At 35.2% G+C, this 21,570-nt stretch overlaps 1 protein-coding gene across 8 annotated transcripts in view; it reads right to left on the bottom strand.

The window, feature by feature from the left end:
- Nucleotides 1-21,570, bottom strand: part of PDE1A (phosphodiesterase 1A) — a 326,360-nt gene that overhangs the window by 87,433 nt on the left and 217,357 nt on the right. For 7 of the 8 annotated variants that reach the window (XM_058712176.1, XM_058712177.1, XM_058712190.1 and 4 more), the window contains one exon: nucleotides 10,416-10,529. In XM_058712176.1, coding sequence (XP_058568159.1) covers nucleotides 10,416-10,529 — 114 coding nt within the window. Of the gene's footprint in view, nucleotides 1-134; nucleotides 158-10,415; nucleotides 10,530-21,570 lie in introns of those variants that run through there. The other variant, XM_058712226.1, reaches the window with a different exon arrangement.

Raw genomic sequence — 21,570 nt, 5'->3', positions numbered from 1 at the left:
GCTTTTGCCCACAGTCCCATCAGTCTTCCTTTTATATTCCATTGATCAGAATGGCATCATACATCCATATATAAACTCACTGGTTAGGGAACTGGAGGCTAATTACTAGTTTAGTCAATTAAGATTTCACTCACTGTGACCCTGGGCCTGGAATTGGTCTTCCATGAATCATTTGTCTTTGCAGAGAAGAGTAAATAATTAAAAAAAAAAAAGAATGAGTTCTGTTGTCAAGGAAGAAGAGAAGAATGAATGTTGAATTTAAGTTTGAACTTGTTTCGGACACTTAATAAGTATATGATCCTAAGCAAGTCCATTTATTTTCTTCATGCCTCAAGTTTCTTAACTTTCTAGTGGAAATAATATAAATATCTAATTTATAGGATTTTTTGAGAATTATATGTAATCATAAATGCAAACTGCATAATAAGTTTCCTTGGGTACAATTGTCAAACAATTATTATTAATATCATTATTAGGAGAGAATAATATTTAAAGTGATATTTTTTCAAATCCAGTAAATATTCATTTATATTTTATTGACCCTAGGGGAGCCTGGGTGGCTCAGTTGGTTGAGCGTCCCACTTTGGCTCAGGTCATGATCTCACAGTTTGTGAGTTCGAGCCCCGTGTTGGGCTCTGTGCTGACAGCTCAGAGCCTGGAGCCTGCTTCAGATTCTGTGTCTCCCTCTCTCTCTGCCCCTTCCCCACTTATGCTCTGTCTCTCAAAAATGAATAAAAGCTAAAAAAATTTCTATTTTATTGACCCCAAATTTCACAAACAGTAAGATCTTATATAATACATGGAGCTTTTTCTTGTTTGTCATCTCTCAAAAGATCTGGTCAGATTTTTTTTCCCCCTTTTCACCACTGAGGCTGTTTTTGAAAGTTTGTAGAAAGTAAGACACCACAGATGGACGAAAATATGAAAATCACCCAAAATGTACCGGCACTTTTTCTAAGCCTGGTTTTCACACTCCATCCACAGGGTGAGAACAGCCTACAAACACATCACTCCAAACAACCACCCCTCCCTACAACTCACACCATAAAAATGGAGTTCATAAAAATCATAATTTGCTTTTTAGTGATTCACTGAGCTCCAACAGTGTCTTAGCACATACCTTTCAACTTGATTTCCTCAGAGACCCCTCCAAATAAAATCAATCTAATATATAAGGCCCATATCTGTAAATGCTCCCTCACTAAGCAAATGATAAGCAGCTCCCTCCTATCACCCTGCTGGTGGCCAGGGTAGGTTAGGCATGAGCAGGTCTTTATAAGGGACTTTGTAACCATGGATAAAACCATAGAATTCCAGAACAGAAAGGGGCTGGAGACTTCATCTTCCATGCAAGAAAACCACTGACTAGAGAAAGAAGAAATCAAAAACACTTGCCCAGGGGCTTATCCTTAGTAGGAGCAAAACCTGGATAGGAGTTGTTCCAAATCCCACACAGATCCTGATCCAGGTCCCCTACGTGTGGTACTAACATAATTTTCACTCTAGAGAGGACAAAGTTGTTATTGTTTAGTGGAGTACTTTCCACCATTCTCAATTCCTTGGCATGAGATTTATTTTATTTTCTTAATATAATTTATTGTCAAGTTGGCTAATATACAGTGTATACAGTGTGCTCTTGGTTTTGGGGGTAGATTCCTGTGATTCATCGCTTACATACAATACCCAGTGCTCATCCCAACAAGTGCCTTCCTAAATGCCCATCACCCATTTTCCCCTCTACCCTGCTCCCCACATCAACGCTTAGTTTGTTCTCTGTATTTCAGAGTCTCTTACAGTTTCCTTCCCTCCTTTTCTGTTCATAACTATTTTTCCCCTTCCCTTTCTCCCATGGTCTTCTGTTAAGTTTTCCAAGTTCCACATATGAATGAAAACATATGATATCTGTCTTTCTCTGAGTGACTTATTTCACTTATCATAATACCCTTCAGTTCCATCCACGTTGCTGCAAATGGCAGGATTTTATTCTTTCTCTTTTTTAGCATGAGATTTAAATAAAATTGATCCCCTCCTGGCTCATGAGATGTTTGAGCACTGCATTTATATACCCACCTCCCCTGGATATACTGTTTGAGGGATACACGTATTACCTGACTAGAATCAATGAAATATAAAGGTTATGTTTGTCAGAGCCTCTGGAGAGAAACCTTTTGTCATTCCTGCTGGATTTGAAGGTGTGAGGATATAAAGCTTGAAAATACTACTGCCATCTTCCTACCATTCAAAGGATCAGAAGGAGGCCACTGCAGAGCAAACAAAACAGAGGTGGGTCCCTAGACATCATTTTTACCTGGAGTCACCTATGCTTATAGTTAGTACTAGCCATCAATGTGTGGACAGTGAGAGTTTCTTGAAGGTGGTTTGATTGGGCTTCCTGTCACTTATAATTGAAATATTCATGAAAGGTGTTCATTAGTCCTCTTCTTTTTCCCTTCTTGCCTGTGCTGGCTCTAAATGTCCATGGAGTACACATGAGTCAGTGCCATCATGATATGTGCAGGTTGTAGTGATTAACCACAAAGGGTTTGCTCTCCATTGTTACATTGAACCCATAGTTTTATAGAACATGGTCTATATTTTGACTATAATTATAGTAGCACTCTTACCCATAAAGAACACCTGAGTTTAAAATAAATACTAATTAACCTTTCTGATTTTGCAATGTTACTTATGTTTTGCTTATATGAGGAGGCCTTGGCTGTGTACTAGTTAGTAAGCTCCATCTTTATCTATATTTTCCACTTATGCTTTTCCACTTCTAAGGATAACTTCTCTACCTAATCTTTCCATAACTATTATTTCTCTTTGACCCAAATCTCTTTTTCATTCTTCATCTCCAGGCTAATGGAAGCCTTCCATTCTATACAAAATATAAAACAAATAAACAAACAAGTAAGTGTTCCCACTAATAAACTGTTCTATTTATGCTTTTTCCTACACTAGCAAATTCTTGAAAAATAATCTAATTTCTTCTTGAGCTGTTCCATAGTAATTCTTCACACTACTATAATCTGGGTGGCTTTTCTCTTTACTGAAACTCCACTGAGTCATCAGGAATCTCCTAACTGCATCCAGTGGTTCTCCCTGTGGCATTTGATTTATCCTTTATAGTAACCCAGCTCCCATTGGCTTTTGGTGCTTCATATCTTCAGATATGCCTCCTGCTTCTATATCTGTTCTTCTGATGTCTCCTCTCTAGTAACTTTCAGTGCTTTTCCACATCTGTCCTTGACTACCCTCCTACTCCACACCTCTATTTCACATTTCATCCTGTCCCCTGACTTCAGTTACTAGGGTTACATAGTGACCATATTGAGATGGAACTCCAAGAGTTTTTGAAGGCATTTGGAAGTGAGAAAAATGCACATTTGAAAAGTCAAAAAATAATGTGCTGTTTTTCTACAGAGGCTTTATTTTATCTACTGAGGCAAACTGCTCTTTTGCATAATGAAAAATCTTTTGAATAGGTCATTTAGTTATATAAGAATAAAATGAAGGCCCTACTCTGGCATACAGAAGATTGATACAACATAACTACAAGAGGCTAACAATCTCTAAACAGTAATGTACACAATGTTCTCATTGGGAGCACAGCTGAAACACTTGCAGATTCAGTGTATTTTAGAAAAAAAAGTCATTTTTTTTCTAAATATGGATTTACACTGCATAGTCTTTGAACATAATTGTTTATCCTTGAGATGAATGCACAACTTGACATTAATTTTGATAGCCCCTTTTCTTTCTCTTGGTCTTGGAGCTTGAGGTCCTGAACTCAGGATAGGAAAATATGTTGAAAGGCACTTCCATAGGGGATAATCTGATTCTGGAAGATGGGCTTCGACTTTAGAGGATTCAGAGAAATCCCTGGTAGGGGACCTCTGTGGAAGGGGTTGAGTTGTGGGTTCTGAAAGCATCCATCAGGAAGGTCTTACAGCAGTTACAGCTGATTCTAGCATCAGTTTAGGGAACTGGAAGCAGGTATTGAGCTCATGCTTGGGAGTGGAACCCACCTATAGATTTCTGAATTTGAAGGAAAAGTAGGTGACCTGCAAGGGAGCGATTCATCATTTTGAAGCCAGAGACCTGGCTGCAGAGGAAAGTGATAGCCAGGGAAGATGGGTAAAATAAGTAAACACTCACTGGCCATTCTCAAAACCTTTAGGATGGGGATCATGTTGAAATAGCAAAGGAGTTCCAATTACTGAAATCAAAATAAAGCATGAAAGAATCAGACCTCTGTGCTATAATCCCCAAATTCTCATCTTTGATACTACATTTCTGAACTTCAGTGCTCCTATACCTAGCATTTTCCAGACATTAAAAAAAAAGGAAGTCGTTTTGTTAGAAGTCATGCATTTAAGAATGAGCATGGGGAGCTTTGCCAAAGAACAAAATTCATTAACTTAAAGGAATACCTGCAAGTCCAATCATATCCAGGTTGGAATCTCAACTCTGTACAATTCTTACTCCATGTTAGTTCCTCTGATTATGACTTAATGCCACTACTTAATGTTTCCTCCTGTAATCTGTCCCCGTGCTTGGGTTTCCCTCTCTAACATACAACCTCCCTGTTTCTTGTTTGCAGCATTTGTCGTTGTGCTTAGTTTGATCTTCCTGGCTCTTGACAGCTCTAGCCACCAACTACGGGTACAGTTGTGCTCTTGATTCTACTGACCAGTGTGTCTGGTATTCATTTCAGGTACTCAGTAACTATTTGTTTCATGAGTGAATGTTCCTTGGTAAATCCCTACACTCAATGATTTCAAGAGACTTAAGCTCCGAGGTGCCCCTGACTTCAGTCGATTTCTACCAGAATAACTCCGGGAATTGCTGATTGACATCAATGCATTCTTGCTCAAGTTAATCTCTCACAAAATGAAGAACTCTTAAACTTAGTAAGACACAGAAGTCAACTGAGAACGTTTTTATCAAGAGGCATAGCCTATTAAGATTCCTTTCCAGCAGTTTGGACTTTGCTTTAATTTCCAGGTAACTACATCCCACCTGTCTTCATTTTTTTTTCAGGATCAAAACCTATTTTTCAGGAAATTATTTTATGTATTCACTAGGAAGCATAAGTTATATATCTTAATGTGATATGTATCCTAGAGGTATCTGCATTTTTATTAGTATAGTAAAAATACTGGCTATTAATTAACTTTTACTCTATCAGGTATTGTGCTGCTTTTAATCCTCAGATCAACCCTATAAGGTTAGCATTGTCATTATTCTTATTTTACAGATGATGAAGCTAGGAAATAGAGAAGTTAAGTAACTTGCTTAAAGAAAGGAAGTATTGAATGGAGGATCCAGGTTTTGAACAACCGATTCTTTCTAAATCCAGAATCAGCACTCTAACTATGGTAATTCTAAGCCTTGGATCCATTCACATTAACAAAATGAAGATATAAATTATGTTGTTCAATGGTATTAGTAAACATAATATCCATCTCTGTAAGTATCCCTCCCAGACAGCTGCCTCCCCTCATGAATAGCAATTCATGAGGCCACGGATGCTACTTTGCCTGGCAATATCCAAATCTAAATAGTGACAATCAGACAGATTTTTCTGTCTCTCTCTCTCTCTCTCTTAAGGCTACATGTTTCTGGATTACAACTGTTGCCGCTCTGAAAAACAATAGCCTGTAGGGACACATCTGAAAGCAGGACTCATAAAATATTTGCATTTACATTTGAAAATGTCTTGTTAAAAAACCAACAAACACTTGTATTCATTTAGGAAATTATTCTATAATCCTTCAAAGAAGGTCAGAATTCAAATTCTGTCAGAAACTCTGTTTCTATTTTTCTTATTTAAATCACCCGTTAAGAGAGATGTTTTGTTTTGATTTGTTTTCTTAACTGAAACCCTGAAATTACCAAGGCTTAGCAGAAAAAGGGATGGGTGTGTGTGTGTGTGTGTGTGTGTGCGTGTATGTGTGTATGGGTTTTAAACTGATTCATAATTTGTTTTGTCCTGCTTTATTAGGTGTTGACCTTTTTGTGCAATCCAGCCCAAATTTCCAAAAAAAAAAAAAAATGCCTCTCTGGAATACTCCCTGAACCATTTTTTTTCTAGAAAGAGAATTTTCCATTAAAAAATGTCGCAGAAGTCAGCAGGTTTTTAATTTAAAGTTTAAAAGCAACTAAATTTTTCTTCATCCCTCTTCCTTCTAAATCATTATGTTTTACTAATATTCCAAAAGCAAATGCAACTTTAATAATTATATACACATCTCAACAGAAGCATTCTCAATTTACTGCTGTGTCTTACTAAGTCAATTGGAAATATGATATGTATCCTAGAGGTATCTGCATTTTTATTAGTACAATAAAAATTGTATCAAGCATCAAGTATTGTTGCTCTAAAATTTCTTGAGATGTTTTTTTTTTTTTATCATAAAGTCACAGCCTTAGAAGATATATAAGAGATACCCTTAGGTTTAATGAGGGACATGATTGTAAATGTTAATCCACAGGCTCTCCAAAAACATAAATCCTGACTTGTTGCATTTCCCAGTTTCCACAGTGTAAAGAAATACTCCCACTGTAGCCAATTTCAAGCTACTGATGTGGCATCACTGAAGGCAGAGTTGGAAGTGATGCAAACACCATCCACACCACTGGTTCTGACAACCCTGACAGCACATGAGCTTTCCTCAGAATTTCCAGGAAGTCTCCGAAGTTGCCCAAGTCAGATGTTACTCAAGGGAAGCAGATGAGAATTGTGCTTAACAGCCAAGCCCTCAAGGTGGGTGCCCAAGCCCCTAAATCCATTAAGTTACTTTCTGTGTTCCCTCGGGTAGGTTGTATAACTTTTCTGTCAACGTGTTTCCTCTTATGCATGAAGTATATAAAATGGTAATAATGTTTCTATCCCATGGGATTGCTGTGATAATTAAACGAAATAGTGTATTAAAATGCTTCAAAGATTTCTTGGCACAGAGGAGACTATAATAAGAGGCTTTTAGTTATAAATTTGGGTGTTGCTTTTCCAGGATCTATCATTCCAACTGTCAGAATGTTTTATGCATTGCCATCTTAATTTTTCAGAGGTCATTAAAAACCATCCTGCTCAACAGTAATAGCCCGAGAGGAGCCAGTTATAGAAAAAAGATCACTAAAAGCAATAACAGAAGTCATACCTTAGTTTCTGTGCCTAGCTTTGCCAAAGCCTAAGTCTGTGACCCTTGGAAAACATGTTTACTTCTAAGAGCTTTGGTTCTCTCATTGGTGAAGTGAAGAAAGTAATGGTAATCCTGCCAACTGCATCAGATTGTGAAGAGACTAATGTGAGCCCTTGGAAGACGGTCCAAATGTGGGTTATTATTATTAATCCAGGTTAAAAATCAAGATGCCATGGAAGCATGGAAGCATTAAAATAAAATAGTGAAGAGGTTTATATCATTTGAGTAAAAGTTGGGGATCATGTAGTGTTAAGAACTGGGATTTTTTTAGAAAAGAACACACACACACACACACACACACACACACACACACACACACACACCAGTTCTACCATGAAGCAGTTAAACATTTTTTTCTTTCCACAAAAAAAACAATTTTCAAATGAAAGGAATGATGTTTACAAATATAACATGTGTAAATGAATTAGGGATCATGGAGAACTAAGTTAACAAAATATCTATAGAATCATAATTTCTGGAAGGAAATACAATATAAAAATCTATCAAATGAAAAGCAAGATATTTATGAAAATTAGATAGCTAGCATTATGCCATCATAAGATGGTTAATGCAAATCTCCAATTCTTTAAGGTAAAAGTTCTTTAGTTTTATAAATAAATATAAAAAATAAAATGTCAAGGACTGGTTGAAGAAATCTTAGACATAATGGCCACTCAATTTGTGAATAATAAAAAGCACACATGAAAATGAAGGAGTAAGGAAATTACAGGAACATTAGATTTTTTTAAATATACACTTTGAATCTCTGTTCACTTAGAAGAACCATATACGTTATATACGCACTCAGTGAAAGTTAACGAAGAAAATAATTCTGCAAATAGTTTATGATCTTAAAGTGTGCCTATGATTTTCCCCCTAATTTATGAATCTAAGTTATGTTTTAACTGAAAAGTTCTGTTAACAGAAAAAAAATCACCTGTGCAACATAACCCGCACCATGTTCTTTTCTGTCCATTATTAGTGAAAATTCTCATCTGATATTAAAAAGGTCAGTGACATAAATGATATATCATGACATAGGAAGATCTCCAAGTTTCCTTATTTAAGGGGGAAAAAGCAAAATAAACATTGTGTATATAGTGTGCTACTTTCCATAAAATCAAAACAGAAAAATACGAAATAAAAATTAGTAATAGATCATTGGAAATATACATAAATTTATGAATTGGAAATATAAGTAGATTGGGGTGGGATAAGGGTGGAGGCAAGGTGTTCATGAGGCACCTTTTACCTTATTTTGATTTTTTAAACATGTGAATTATTACCTGTGAAACAACAGTGGTGTGTGTGTGTGTGTGTTTCATCCACTACTCATAGACATATAAAACTTCAATTTTAGGGGCGCCTGGGTGGCTCAGTCGGTTAAGCGGCCGACTTCGGCTCAGGTCATGATCTCGCGGTCCGTGAGTTTGAGTCCCGCATCGGGCTCTGTGCTGACAGCTCAGAGCCTGGAACCTATTTCAGATTCTGTGTCTCCCTCTCTCTGACCCTCCCCTGTTCATGCTCTGTCTCTCCCTGTCTCAAAAATAAATAAAACGTTAAAAAAAAATTTAAAAAAACCAAAACTTCAATTTTACATCTGGCTTAACAGTTCTCCCCTCCCCCATGCTCAGGCCTGACTCACACATGGACACCTGCAGAAGGGAAGGGGCATGATGGATGTTCACTCTCCATGTTCCATCACCAGCACCACTCACTCTGCTGTTTCTTACCATTCAACAGTGTGATAGGAGTGGCAGAAAATTATAGGAGTCAAAGGGCATTACACGACTGATGTGTTTGTTGTCATCTATGCGACAAATGCCCAAATACTGGTTATTTTTCTCTTCTGGGAGTTTTTGTGTATCCTTCAGAGAACTTGCTATACCAAGAGGTTACCTTGACCATTATGTGTTCTCTGATGTCTGGGTTGAATCTTTTATCTCCCACATTCATTCAACAATCACCATATGCAGCCTCTTTTTCACCTTCTGAAGGCAGTTGCCTTTCAATACTGGTCAATCCCTTCAAAAGACCTATACTGCATCTGCTTCATGACTTTGAAAAACTTAGTGCCTTTTCTATGCTAAGCTCTGGAAGGAGTTTATTCTCTGCCTCCACAGTGTCCCTTTTACCTGTGAATTCAAGGTAGTCTGAATTAGCCTGCCACCTTTGACTCTGTTGAGATGAGAATCAGGAACCAGTCTCAGTACCCTCTAAACTGCTAGAGATAGTGCACAAATCTCTTACAAACTGTCATATCATACTCCACTAAGTCTTCTATTAGCAGTAGGATCCTCAGGACCCTCTCTTGAGGTTCTGAGGTAAGTATTCCCTTAGAGAAAAAAGGGGAAATGCACAGTTCTCTCTTAAGACCAGGGTTTTTTAACCTCCATACTATTGACACATGGGGGCTGTATAATTCTTTGTCGTGGGGGATTTTCCTGTAGCAGCATCTCTAGCCTCTACCCATCACCAAATAGTAGCACACTCCCATCAACCAAACCAAAAATGTCTACAAACATTGCCAAATGACCCCAGGGAGGCAAATTGCTTAGTCAAGAGCCACAGAACTAGGCTAACAACCTTCTTCAAATAAATCCCCATTTCTTAATCTCCTTACCACTCTGCTAAGCATGAGGCTAGGTGATAAGGTTTAGGTGGTGATCAAATACACATTTGGGACTGTTTCTTAACAAGCCCTGAAGAGTGTCTAATAGGTATATCTTATGAGAATGCATGGGCATGTGACACCCATTTTCTCAGAAGGAACTCTTAAATCTGGAAATAATAGGAAAATCCTTACATCAGTAAAAATCGGTACAAGCTTACATCTGTCTCTGATGTTTACAAATCTGTGCCTAAGGGCAATGAGTGTAGGAGGAGAAGAGAAGAGTAGAGAAGAGTAGAAGAGTAGAGAAGAGTAGAGAAGGAGTAGAGAAGAGACTCTAATGTGTTCATTTTATGACTTAATTGTTTGACTATTTTTTGATATTCAACTATTTGGATTAAAATGTGTATGTTTTTTAGAAAGAATCATAGTCCAGTTAAGTAGCTCTAAGAAAAAAATCTCTTTACATTTTAATACGATTTTGATTTTGGTTTCATGACTAAGATATGCTAAATTCATGTTTGAGATAAATGAAGGCCAAGAAAGGAAAAAAGGGAGAGAGACAAAGAAGATAAAAGGGAAAGGAGGCTAAAACTTACCTTGTTTCATCAATATAAACAGCTTCCAACACAGATGCTGCATATTCAATGTTCTTCTTTAAGTCTACGACGTTAACATCACCTTTTTCCAGCTGCTTCACTAAGCATCTTAGTCTATTTAAAAAAAAGTAGTCAAAAAAGAGAGAAATAAGAGGAGATTTATTATAATCATATGGAAAACAGTCTAATATTAAATACACAAATCAATTTAAATTATTAACATATCTTTCTAGGTCATCAAATAGAAATATTTTGAGGAGTTTTTTGATATAATTAAGATCAGTTTTTCTCACTTAGACAACTCTTAAAAGTTATATTCACCTCTCAATAATATTAGGGGTGTACACTGTTATTTTAGGTACTATATTTCAAGGACAGTCTTTCTGAAAATTGAAAATAATATAGATATTTCCATAAAAGTATGTTCCCAATATTAGAATTTATTCTATGGCTGCTCTGCTTCTTTAGAGCTGGAACTAAAAAATTATTTAAGGGTACTTTTTTTTTACCACTACTGTGGCAATTATTCACGGTATATAGCAATAACAAAAATGAAAGGCAAAAGATCTGAGAAAATACGATTATGATGAGAAAAAAATCTATGTATGAATGCTTATTATTTTTACTGAAATGATTTTTCACCTGAGGCAAATCTGTACAATATTTTCTCTTGCTTTTGTCCGTACAATGATGTGTCCCAACTCTCTGAGGAATTTTAAAGCCTGGATCAACTAAGCCATGTCTGGAATCTTGACTCACAGAAACCGTGAGATCATTAATTGTATTGTTTGAAGCCACTAAATTTGGGGATTATTTTTTATGCAGCAATAGATATTTCATGAAGTGAGACAATACAAATTGCTGCTATAAGTTTCTAACATTTTTAGAAATTTTTGTGCTTTAATTATAAACCAAGTGTTTCTGAAGATATTACCCTATACTAGGCAGAAAAGGAAAACAAATTCCTTATTCTCTACATTGTATAGATAAAAAATGTGAAGACAATTTATCCATTTTCCCAAGTTGGCAGACAATTTAATTCCATTCCTGAGCAAAAGTATTTCAGAGAGAATGGAGTACATCTACTTTTAGGCATTGTCTTAAAGATAGTGTAGCAGATTTTCTGAAAATTTACTTTGGATGATTTCCAATATCAAGGCTAAGGGTGTAAAGACAAGTTAAAATTTTCAGTAAGGGTTTTGACAAATTATTTTTCCATAGGAAAAAGGCACACCTAGACTAAAAATTCTTATTCAGAAATCTACAAATAATTCTCTTTTGTATCATATGCTTTTATATGGTAAAATATTAGCAGATAACCACATTGCAAAATAAAACTATGTATTAATAAATTAAATATTTCTCATTCATATAGTCAGCAAAACAAAACAAATCAAAGATAACAACTAAAGCAGGCTACTTATGAAAACTAAGCCTGTCTGAATATGATGATAATGGAGTAACACATAGAGATTTTTGTAATGTGTATGACCTACGTACATTATATTTAGTGAAATTGCCTTTTATGTGTGAAAGCAAAAGAAAACAATTCACAGGTCTGCAGTGACTTAAAAATATATCCCTCATGTATCCTTCTTGTGAAAAGTACCTGGTACAGCTTGGTTGTATTTCATGGTTGTATGACTTAATTTTAAAAGCAGTAAGTACTTCAGATAATTGCTTCTTTTCTTCTGAATAAATAAATAAACTCTATTTTTATTTGAGTTAGCAATCCTCTCCACTAAAAAAATCTACATTTTTTCAAGCTCTCTTAAAGCTAGGTATAGTCATTTTACAGCTTTCTGGCCAAGGAGAGTATGCGGAGGTTGTTAAGACTTTTGGAACAATTATTTTGAAGAAGGCTAACTCAGGTGGAAGGGGGTCTCTTTTATCCTTTCCGGTTCCTTGCTGCCCAAATGCAGTGGAAGTGTCTGAAGATCCAGTAGCCATTTAGAGTCTTGAGGCAATCTGGCAATCGGAAATTACCCGAGAGAATGGCAGACAAGGAAGATGGAAGTGGCCTGAGTCTCAGGCTGGGAATCCACCCTAACGAAGTCACCCACCTCTGAAGTTATTTCGTATGAGAAAACAAAAAAGAAATGTTGTGTTTAAGCTACTATTATTTTGAGACTTTCATGTGCAGCTGAGCCCAATCTTAACCAATAAGTCAAATGAATAAGAAATGACTCAGAATTCAAAAATGGCGAAACATCATAGAAAATGAGAGGGGATGCCCCAGGGAAAGTGCCCACAGACAGGTGCACTTCCTCAATCATGACAGCCTGCAGTTGTCCTCAGGGGTATCATCCCATCAGCAGATCAGACCTGATGAAACCTCTGACAGGGAACATGCTCTTTCACAGAGACATCTTGATGTGGTTTAAAAACAAAGTTATGCATTTTGATATTTTAATAGGGGTATAAATCTATACTCTGACACAAGAAATTGCTCTGAAAAAATACTCCAAGAAGGTTTTACCACCTAGAAAATCTAGTTAGATAAGTTTATAAGTATAAAATCATAGTCACATCCACACACACACACACACACACCCCACCCACACACTCCTAAACTCACTATGTTGATCCAAAAGACCAGAAGGAAATATATATTTGGGGGTTACTAGGACTTCTTCCTCTTTTTTTCCCCTGCCTGTATGCACCAAATTTCCTTTAGTGAGTGCAAAGTTCTATTTACATAAAAAGCAAAACTATTGCATTGTAAAAAGACTATTTATAAACAGAACAGCAGGTTAATGGAATAATTTATATAATTATTATTCCAATAGTGAACTTGCTTTTGTATTCAATTTATGCATAGAATAATCCCCAACCATCTTATTTAGGCTATTATTTCATTCTCTTTATAGATAAAAAGGTCAAATGTCTTTATTATTCATTTTCAAATGATCATAACTTCGAAACTAGTAGGTTCTAAAATATTAATGCTTTACCACATATATCTATACAAATTTTTAATTTTTTTAGTGTATTTTGAGAGAGAAAAAGCGTGTGCACAAAAGCGAGGGAGGCGCAGAGTGACAGGGAGAGAGAATCACAAGCAGGCTCTGCGCTGTCAGCACAGAGCCCAATGCAGGTCTCAGTCTCATGAACCGTGAGATTATGACCTGAGCCAAAATCCAGAGTCGGACACTTAACTGACTGAGCCACCTACGCACCCCCAAGTTTTGTATTTTTTTTAAAAAATAACTATATTTACCTAATTACTCAGTCATCCTATGGGTCAATCTCAGAACCAAAACAGGAATCACAGTCATGTGTAAAATGAACAGGTTCTCTTAATTTAGTAAAACATCTTTTTAATAATGATTTGGTTTCTTTCATCAGAGTAAAGAAGCATGGTGAAAAACAGTGTTCTTAATGCTGTTCTTAAGGTCTAGGTATGTTCTTCTGGTTCCAAAAGTTTAGGTTAAGTAGACTTGTTAGATGTTCTAATCTGTGCAGTTTATGACCCACTAATCTGTGGTTGGAGACTCCACTGGCTACTTTGCTGGGTAGCAAAATGAGTTAACAGCTGTTCTATCAAACATAGGCCAGCTATTTATAGGTCAATGATATTGCCAAAAAGGTGTTGAAAACCCCAGTCAGTTAAATAGATATTAAGCATTTATTACCATGCCTGTGGCTCTGTAAATATATACATTTATACATATAAATTATTTTATGTATTTATATACATATATATTAATACATATAAGAATATATATGAATGCATATATAAGAATGCACACACACATGTATAAGACATGGGCACTTGTGTGTGCACCACAGTATCTGTCTTCAAGGTATTTACAATCTCTGGGGGTAGCATGACATATGCACATAATATGGTCAAATGTTGAAATGCATACATTCCCCATTACTTCTTTTACACAACCCCGATTTTACACAACCCTAAGAAAATTGATTTAGTCATTGTTCCTCAAACATTCTCATATCATCCTAGATTGAAGCTCTTCTTTCTTACAGAAATACCTTTCTCCATATCTCATCTTTTACTGCCTAAATCATGCTTAGTAAATAGGAATATCTTGGGTGCTACCTATATCATAAGTCCTTTGAAGATTACCATCCATTGTGTTCTCTTCCAACTTAGAAACTAAACCACACTTCATTTATTCCTCACTAAAAAAACTGAAATTTCTCTGGCTTCCTTATAATTTCAATTTTGTGTACATGATGTTTTTCCAATTGGTTTCCAATCCAATAAAAAAATGATAAGGACTACAAAGAAGCAGGATAATTGATCCATAATGAGGATAAAAATTAATGAAACTTGGCCCAAATATGACAAAGATGATAGTATTAGAAGGCAAAGATATTAAAAGCATCATTATTAAAACACAATTATGTAAAAAACATTATGCCAATAAATTCAATAATTCAAATAGAATGCACAATTTCCTTAAAAGACACAAACTATCAAATCTCAAAAAGAAATGAGTAAACCGAATTTGCAGTTTAAAGTGTTAACATAAAGAAACTTCAGGCCCATATGACTTCATTGGTGAAATATGAAAAAATATTAAGGAAAAATAATATCTGTTGTCTTCAAATTTTTCCAGAAAAATCCTATATCCTAATCCTAATCTTATGTCATTCTGAGAAGTCAAAATTTCCCATATAACAAAACCAGATGAAAATATTAGCAGAAGAAGGAAGAGGAGGAAGGGGAGGAGGAGGAACAACCTATCAATAAATATTCCTCATGAACATAAATGTAAACAATCCTTAATACTTTGAGAAATCAAATCCCCCAATATCTAAAAGAATAGTACATCACAAGATTAAAAAATTAATCAATGTAAGTCACTATATTAAGAGACTAAATAAGAAAGGAATAGACTAAATAAACAGGAATAGAGAAGAGCATCCTCACTTGATAAAGGTTACAAAAATCTACAGCTAATGTCATAAGTAAGGTTAAGTGACTGAATGCTTTCTGCCAAACATCACGAATAAGGAAGGGTGTAGTCTCACCACAGCTATTCATCACTGTACTGATGTTTTAGCCAATGCAATAAGGCGAGAGTAAAAGGCATCCAGATTGGAAAGAAAGCAATGAAACTATTTTGTTCACAGGCAACATGATTCTCTAAGTAGAAAATCTGATATAATATGCCAAAAGTTACTAAAAGTATTAAATTATTTTAACAAGCTTGCAATATAAAAAAAAGAAAAAGTCAATATCCTTTCTATATGTAGTCATGGGATAATCTGACATTAAAATGAAAAGCAGTATCATTTAAAATAGTACCAAAAAATATGAAATTCTTTGACATAAGTCTGACAAACTGTATGGAAGCCCTATACACTGAAAACTATAAAACATTACTGAAAGGAATAAAAGTGGACCTAAATCAATGAAATGCATGTGTTCATGGATTGAAACACTGAATATTGTTAATGCATAATTTTCCTCAAATGTAACTACAGATTCGATGCAATCCCAATAAATGTCCTAGCAGGTTTTTGTTGTTGTTATATATATTGACATGCTAATTCTAAAATTCATACAGAAATGCAAAGAACCTAGAATAGTCAAAACAAATGTAACAAAAAGAACAAGTTGGAGGACTTACACTATTTCAATACTTGTAAGACTTTAAGACTTATTTTAAATTTTTTAAAATGTTTTGTTTATCTTTGAGAGACAGAGAAAGAGCGTGAGTGGAGAAGGGGCAGAGAGAGGGAGACACAGAATCTGAAGCAGGCTCCAGGCTCTGAGCTGTCAACCCAGGACCTGACACGGGGCTCAAACCCATAAACATGAGATCATGACCTGATTGGAAGTTGGCTGCTTAATTGACTGAGCCACCAAGCACCCTTTCAAGACTTATTTTAAAGCTACAGTAATCAGTACAGTAAAAATAGCATAATCTGGTACATTATTAGCACCAAGAGAAGTCTGTAGATCAATGGAACAGAATATAACCTAGAAAGACAGCCACAAATATAGAGAATTGATTTTGGAGAAAAGATACAAAGCTAATTTAGTGTAAAAAAGACAGCCTACATAATAAATGGGGCTGGATAAATAGAAATACTTATGTGTAAAAGGAATTTTGATCCATACATGTACCATAGATCTAAATGTATATGCTAAAACTGGGAGCCTAGAAGAAACCATAGGAGAAAATTCTGTTATCTTGAATCAGCCAAAGATGTCCTATACACAACACATAAAGCACTCTCTATAGAAAAAGTAGTAAGTTAAACTTTATCAATATTAAGAACTTCTGTCCTTCAAAACATTGTTAAAAGAATTAAAAGAAAAGCCATAGACTAGGAGAAAATATTTGCAAATCATATATCTAATAAAAGATCTGTATCTAAAACATCCAAAAGAACTTGCAGAACTCAATAATAACAAGACAAACAAACCAATACAAAATTTACAAATGATTTGAACAGACTCTTCACCAAAAAACATATATTCATTGCAAACATGAAAAGATGCTCAAAATTACTAAGTATTAGAAAAAATTCAAATTAAAACAATAATAAGATGCAATCAAACACCTATTAGAATGGCCAAAAGTAAAATAACTGATCATACTAAATATTAGCAAAGATGTAAAGCAACAAAAATTACCATACACTATTGTTGGTAATATAAATAGGTTCAATCATTTTGAAAACAGTTTCTTAAAAAGTTAAACATGTATCTACCATATGAATCAGCCACTCTATTCTTTGGTGGAGGGGAAAAGAAACATGTGTCTTTTTAGAGACTTGTACACCAATATTCATAGAAGCTTTATTTGTAATAGCCTCCAAATGGAAACAACCCAATAGTACGTAGAAAAAACAAACTAGGGCATATCCATCCAAAATTCTACTCAGCAATAAAAGGAATGAACTACTGACATGACTAAATGCCAAATAATTATGCTAGTGAAATAAGATATGTGCATACTGTATGATTCCACTTACACAAAATTTTAGAAAATGCAAATGATCCTTACAATGACAGGAATCAGATCAGTGGTTGCCTGGAATAGAGGAGGAAGAGGGCGGGGGGGGGGGGTAAGTCAGGGAGGAAAGGGAAGGAAATATTACAAAGAAGCTCAAGGAAACTTTTGAAATTAAGAGAGATGTTCATTTTCCTAATTGTGGTCATGATTTCATAGGTGTATACATATGTCAATTTTTACCAAATTATAAATTAAAAAATGAAATATGTAATCAGTAATTTGAGGTAGAAAAAGGATGTATGCAAAATAGATGCTTCTCTTACATATCTTCCTTTTTCACCAATCTTACTAAAATATTAAAGTTCTAATGCATACTAGTAGAGACACAAAAAAAATCAAGCAGCATTACACTCCTAATGATCTTTTCCTAAAGAGAATGACACTAATCTTTGATAATTCATAAGGCTTATAAATCAGCCTGAATATTATGAACAGATTTTGATCTTAGCTTACCTTACCTTGTAATGATCAGAATACTTAGAAGAAAACAGGAATGAAAATAGAAACACCATCTTTGAACATAACCGATTGGCTTTGTGGTTCAAGAAGTAGTTGTAGAGTAGAAACAATTTCTACCTTTGAACAAAGAATCCCGAGCTGTAGAAAATGATTTTGTGTTTTTATATTCAAATATAGAACTGCCACTTTCCAAATGAAAAAATACTCAATGTAAAATGGTGTTGTTTTCATAATCAAGTACTTCAAATACTCTAAACTTACCTTCTAAGATACTGCTACATGACCCGATCTTGCAAAAGAACCACCTGCATAAAGAAGATTATTCTCATATTGAAAAATCTTTTGTGTCTATGCAAGTTTTTATTAATTCTAGGATGTAAAATGCCCAGGACATCTCTAATGCCATAGAATCTGAATAATAAAAAAATAAAAGCAATTTAAAAGAGAATTGATAATCATTAAATCCCTATCAACATCCCCATTTGTGACCTGATTGAAATATAAAAGTGAGAAAGATATGGTTCTAAGAACACCGTACTAAGAAGCATGAAAGGTAAAACTAAAAGAGTGTCTCTAGCAGATTTTAACATTAGCACCAAAAGATGGCCACACACAGGAGTGTACAAAAACGCACAAATAGAGGCTATCAACAAAGAAGCTACTATGTAGTTTTCAGTAAGTCCTGTTGCCTCTGATCCCAACATGATAAAAAATTATAATAAGAAGCCATTAAATAATGAAATTGTCTTACCTATTCTGCAGATCAATGTTCAGGAAATTAAATCCTAACCTTAGTCTAAAAAGCAAGCCTTCTTAGATTTAAAGTATTTTTAAGACATTTTCTTTCAGATAGTCAAATGTTAGAGTAATTATAAAGCTCCTGTTACCTTTATTTTATGAGATAAATAATTCCCACAGCAATAGGTGTCATTAAAAACAGTGGGAAAATTTGCATAACAAATATTATCGGCCTTTAAAATAAATTTACATTCTACATTTAAAGGAGAAAACTAATCCCACTAAGGTGGAGAATATATGATGGAAAAGTATTTTGGGTGAGGAGTATTTTTCAAATACAAAGGAATATATAATTATTCTCTCTCTTCTCCCAAAAATCACAATTTAGGTAAACTATTCATCATTCTACCTTAAGTAAACTTTTTCTTACAGAAATGGGCATGCATAATCCCCACTATGTGGAAGAATTCTTTTTAAGTACAGAGATACAAACACTAGAATAGTTAGAAATGCTTTCAAGATTAATTTTTTCCTCCTTGGAGGCAAAAGAATAGTAAGGTCATATTGACTCCACAGAGGGAACCAATCACTTGTGCCTGGTTACTGTTTCCCCTCTGAAATACTAAGGGCTGTATGGACTGCAGGATTTTCTTTAAAGGATATATGTTTAAATAAATATGCAATAATTAAATATATATTTATATACATATATATTTAAACACATATTTAACTATATAAATATATTATAGATTTAAATATATATTTGTATTTATAAAAACATAAATATGTAAAAATATATTTATAAAATATAGTTATTATTTTATATAGTAAATATATTTATTTACCATATAATATATATAAAATAAAAATATGTATTAAACTATTTTATTTAAAAATTAAAAATACTAGGGCACCTGGGTGGCTCAGTCAGTTAAGCATCAGACTTCGGCTCAGGTCATGATCTCATGGTCCATGAGTTCAAGCCCCGCGTCGGGCTCTATGCTGACAGCACAGAGCCTGGAGCCTGTTTCAGATTCTGTGTCTCCCTCTCTCTCTGCCCCTTCCCTGCTCACTCTCTCTCTCTCTCTCTCTCAAAAATAAATAAAGATTAAAAAATAAAAATAAAAAATATTATTATATATATATTTAAATCTATGTGTTGTGAAGAAGAAAAAGTAGTGACCTTCATCTACTATTAAGGTATTTATTTAAACTAGGGAAGAAAGATTAGGAATAAGGTGTACACACCAAAGAACCACTAAGAAAACACATATGCTTTGGAAAACACATATTTAGCACAGAGCTCAGGTAGCCACTCTGTGCTAAATATCTTTCACTTTTCCCTCCAATTGCACTCTACGGGAATGTACACTTCTCCTTGCCCTTAACAGGGGTTGTAAAGAATACATCAGGTGACAATTTGGGTTTCACAAATAGGAAGTATCACAGGAGGTAGAAGAGAGGAAGAAGAATGAAGTCAGAGTATTATTCTTCTCTTCTCTCTGGATGTTGACCCCCTATAGAAAGTCACTTGTCAGGCAGCACTCTCCCTTTCCACAGAATTCTCTTGCAAACTTTCTGTCTCTCATCGGGGATAACACATACCTGGAACCCCCTGTTACTAGCCCAGAAGTACTGTATTATCCTGGTGGTTCCCTACATGCATCCCACAAATATAAATACTCTCTTTTGTTAACTACCCCTCAAATTACTCATTTTGACTATGTCATCCTTTTTGCCTTACTTGTATCAACCTCCTACAATGCTATCCTCTCAAACCAGAGACTTTCAGATACTTCCAGTACAGTCCTCTGGGAGTGCTGAAAAGACTGTAGAGACAGGGCATTAACATTAGTGAGGGCTCACTCTAATTATATTCACCCTTTTCTGGTATTCATGGAGAGGAGCAACATACTGATGGGACAGCTACTTCAGCTTTCTAGAGTGATCAGCAATCAACTGAGCTCTTCTTCACGGACACTGCACAAAATGCTGAGGGTCAGCTGCTTCATAGGAAATGGAGGAGAATGGATGAGACCAAATTGCCACTTTCACACTGAAACAGCCTGATGCTTAAAAGGGGTGCTATGTGGAATGATTGATGCTAGCTGGGTCAGAGAGCATGTGGTATAATTTTTCAAATTAAAAAAAAGTAGGCAAAAAGGATTTGTGGTTTATATTTAAGCCTGATGGATTAAAAAAAATGCCTTTACTACTGTTCACCAATGAAATACCACTAACATCACATAAAGGGATTGAAAAGGTAAAAGAGCTATGAGGAAAAATAACAGAAAAAAGAGCAGAGAAAAGTTCACAACACATTTTTGGGAAAATTTAACAGTGAGATATGGTGACTGACTTAACAGAAACCAAGAAAGAAAAACAAACCAAGGTACTTTCAAAAGGTGATGACACAGAGAAGCAAGACAATTATTCCTCATAGAACCTTGAAACAGCTTAGGGGATAGGGACACCAAAGATCTTATAATGCAGGGATCTGGCTTCAGGCTCAAAACAGGAGATTGGTTAGAGCTTTCAGATTTATTTTTCCACCCCAACTAGCAGGAAACTATCCTTACCTATACTTACAACAAACATGGAAATGAGACAAGACCGCCAGATTGAAAATAGACAGATTAAATGAAAGTCAGTATGTTGAACGATACCCCAGGTTTCTTTCTACCACCTATTTACAGAATGAAGACTGAGAGATTCGTTGTGGGAAAGACTGAAAAGCCCCAGAGAAAGAAAATTTTGGAAACAAACAGTTCACAGCATGCTCACCCTTCAGTGAAGCTCAGCAGGTGACAAGGTACCACCTAAGCAGAGAGAGAGAGATTCTAATCACTTCTCAGAGCCACACTCTTTAACATTAATGGCCTGTCAACAGTGAGCAAGCGTGAAAGGAAAACCTCCAACATGAAAGACATGGACAAATATAAATAAAATAAAAAAACTTG

The sequence above is a fragment of the Neofelis nebulosa genome, chromosome 2, assembly GCF_028018385.1.
Source record: "Neofelis nebulosa isolate mNeoNeb1 chromosome 2, mNeoNeb1.pri, whole genome shotgun sequence".
NCBI classification, from domain to species: domain Eukaryota; kingdom Metazoa; phylum Chordata; class Mammalia; order Carnivora; family Felidae; genus Neofelis; species Neofelis nebulosa.
Note: the sequence above shows the minus strand (reverse complement) of the source record. Positions and strands in the feature narration are given on the sequence as shown.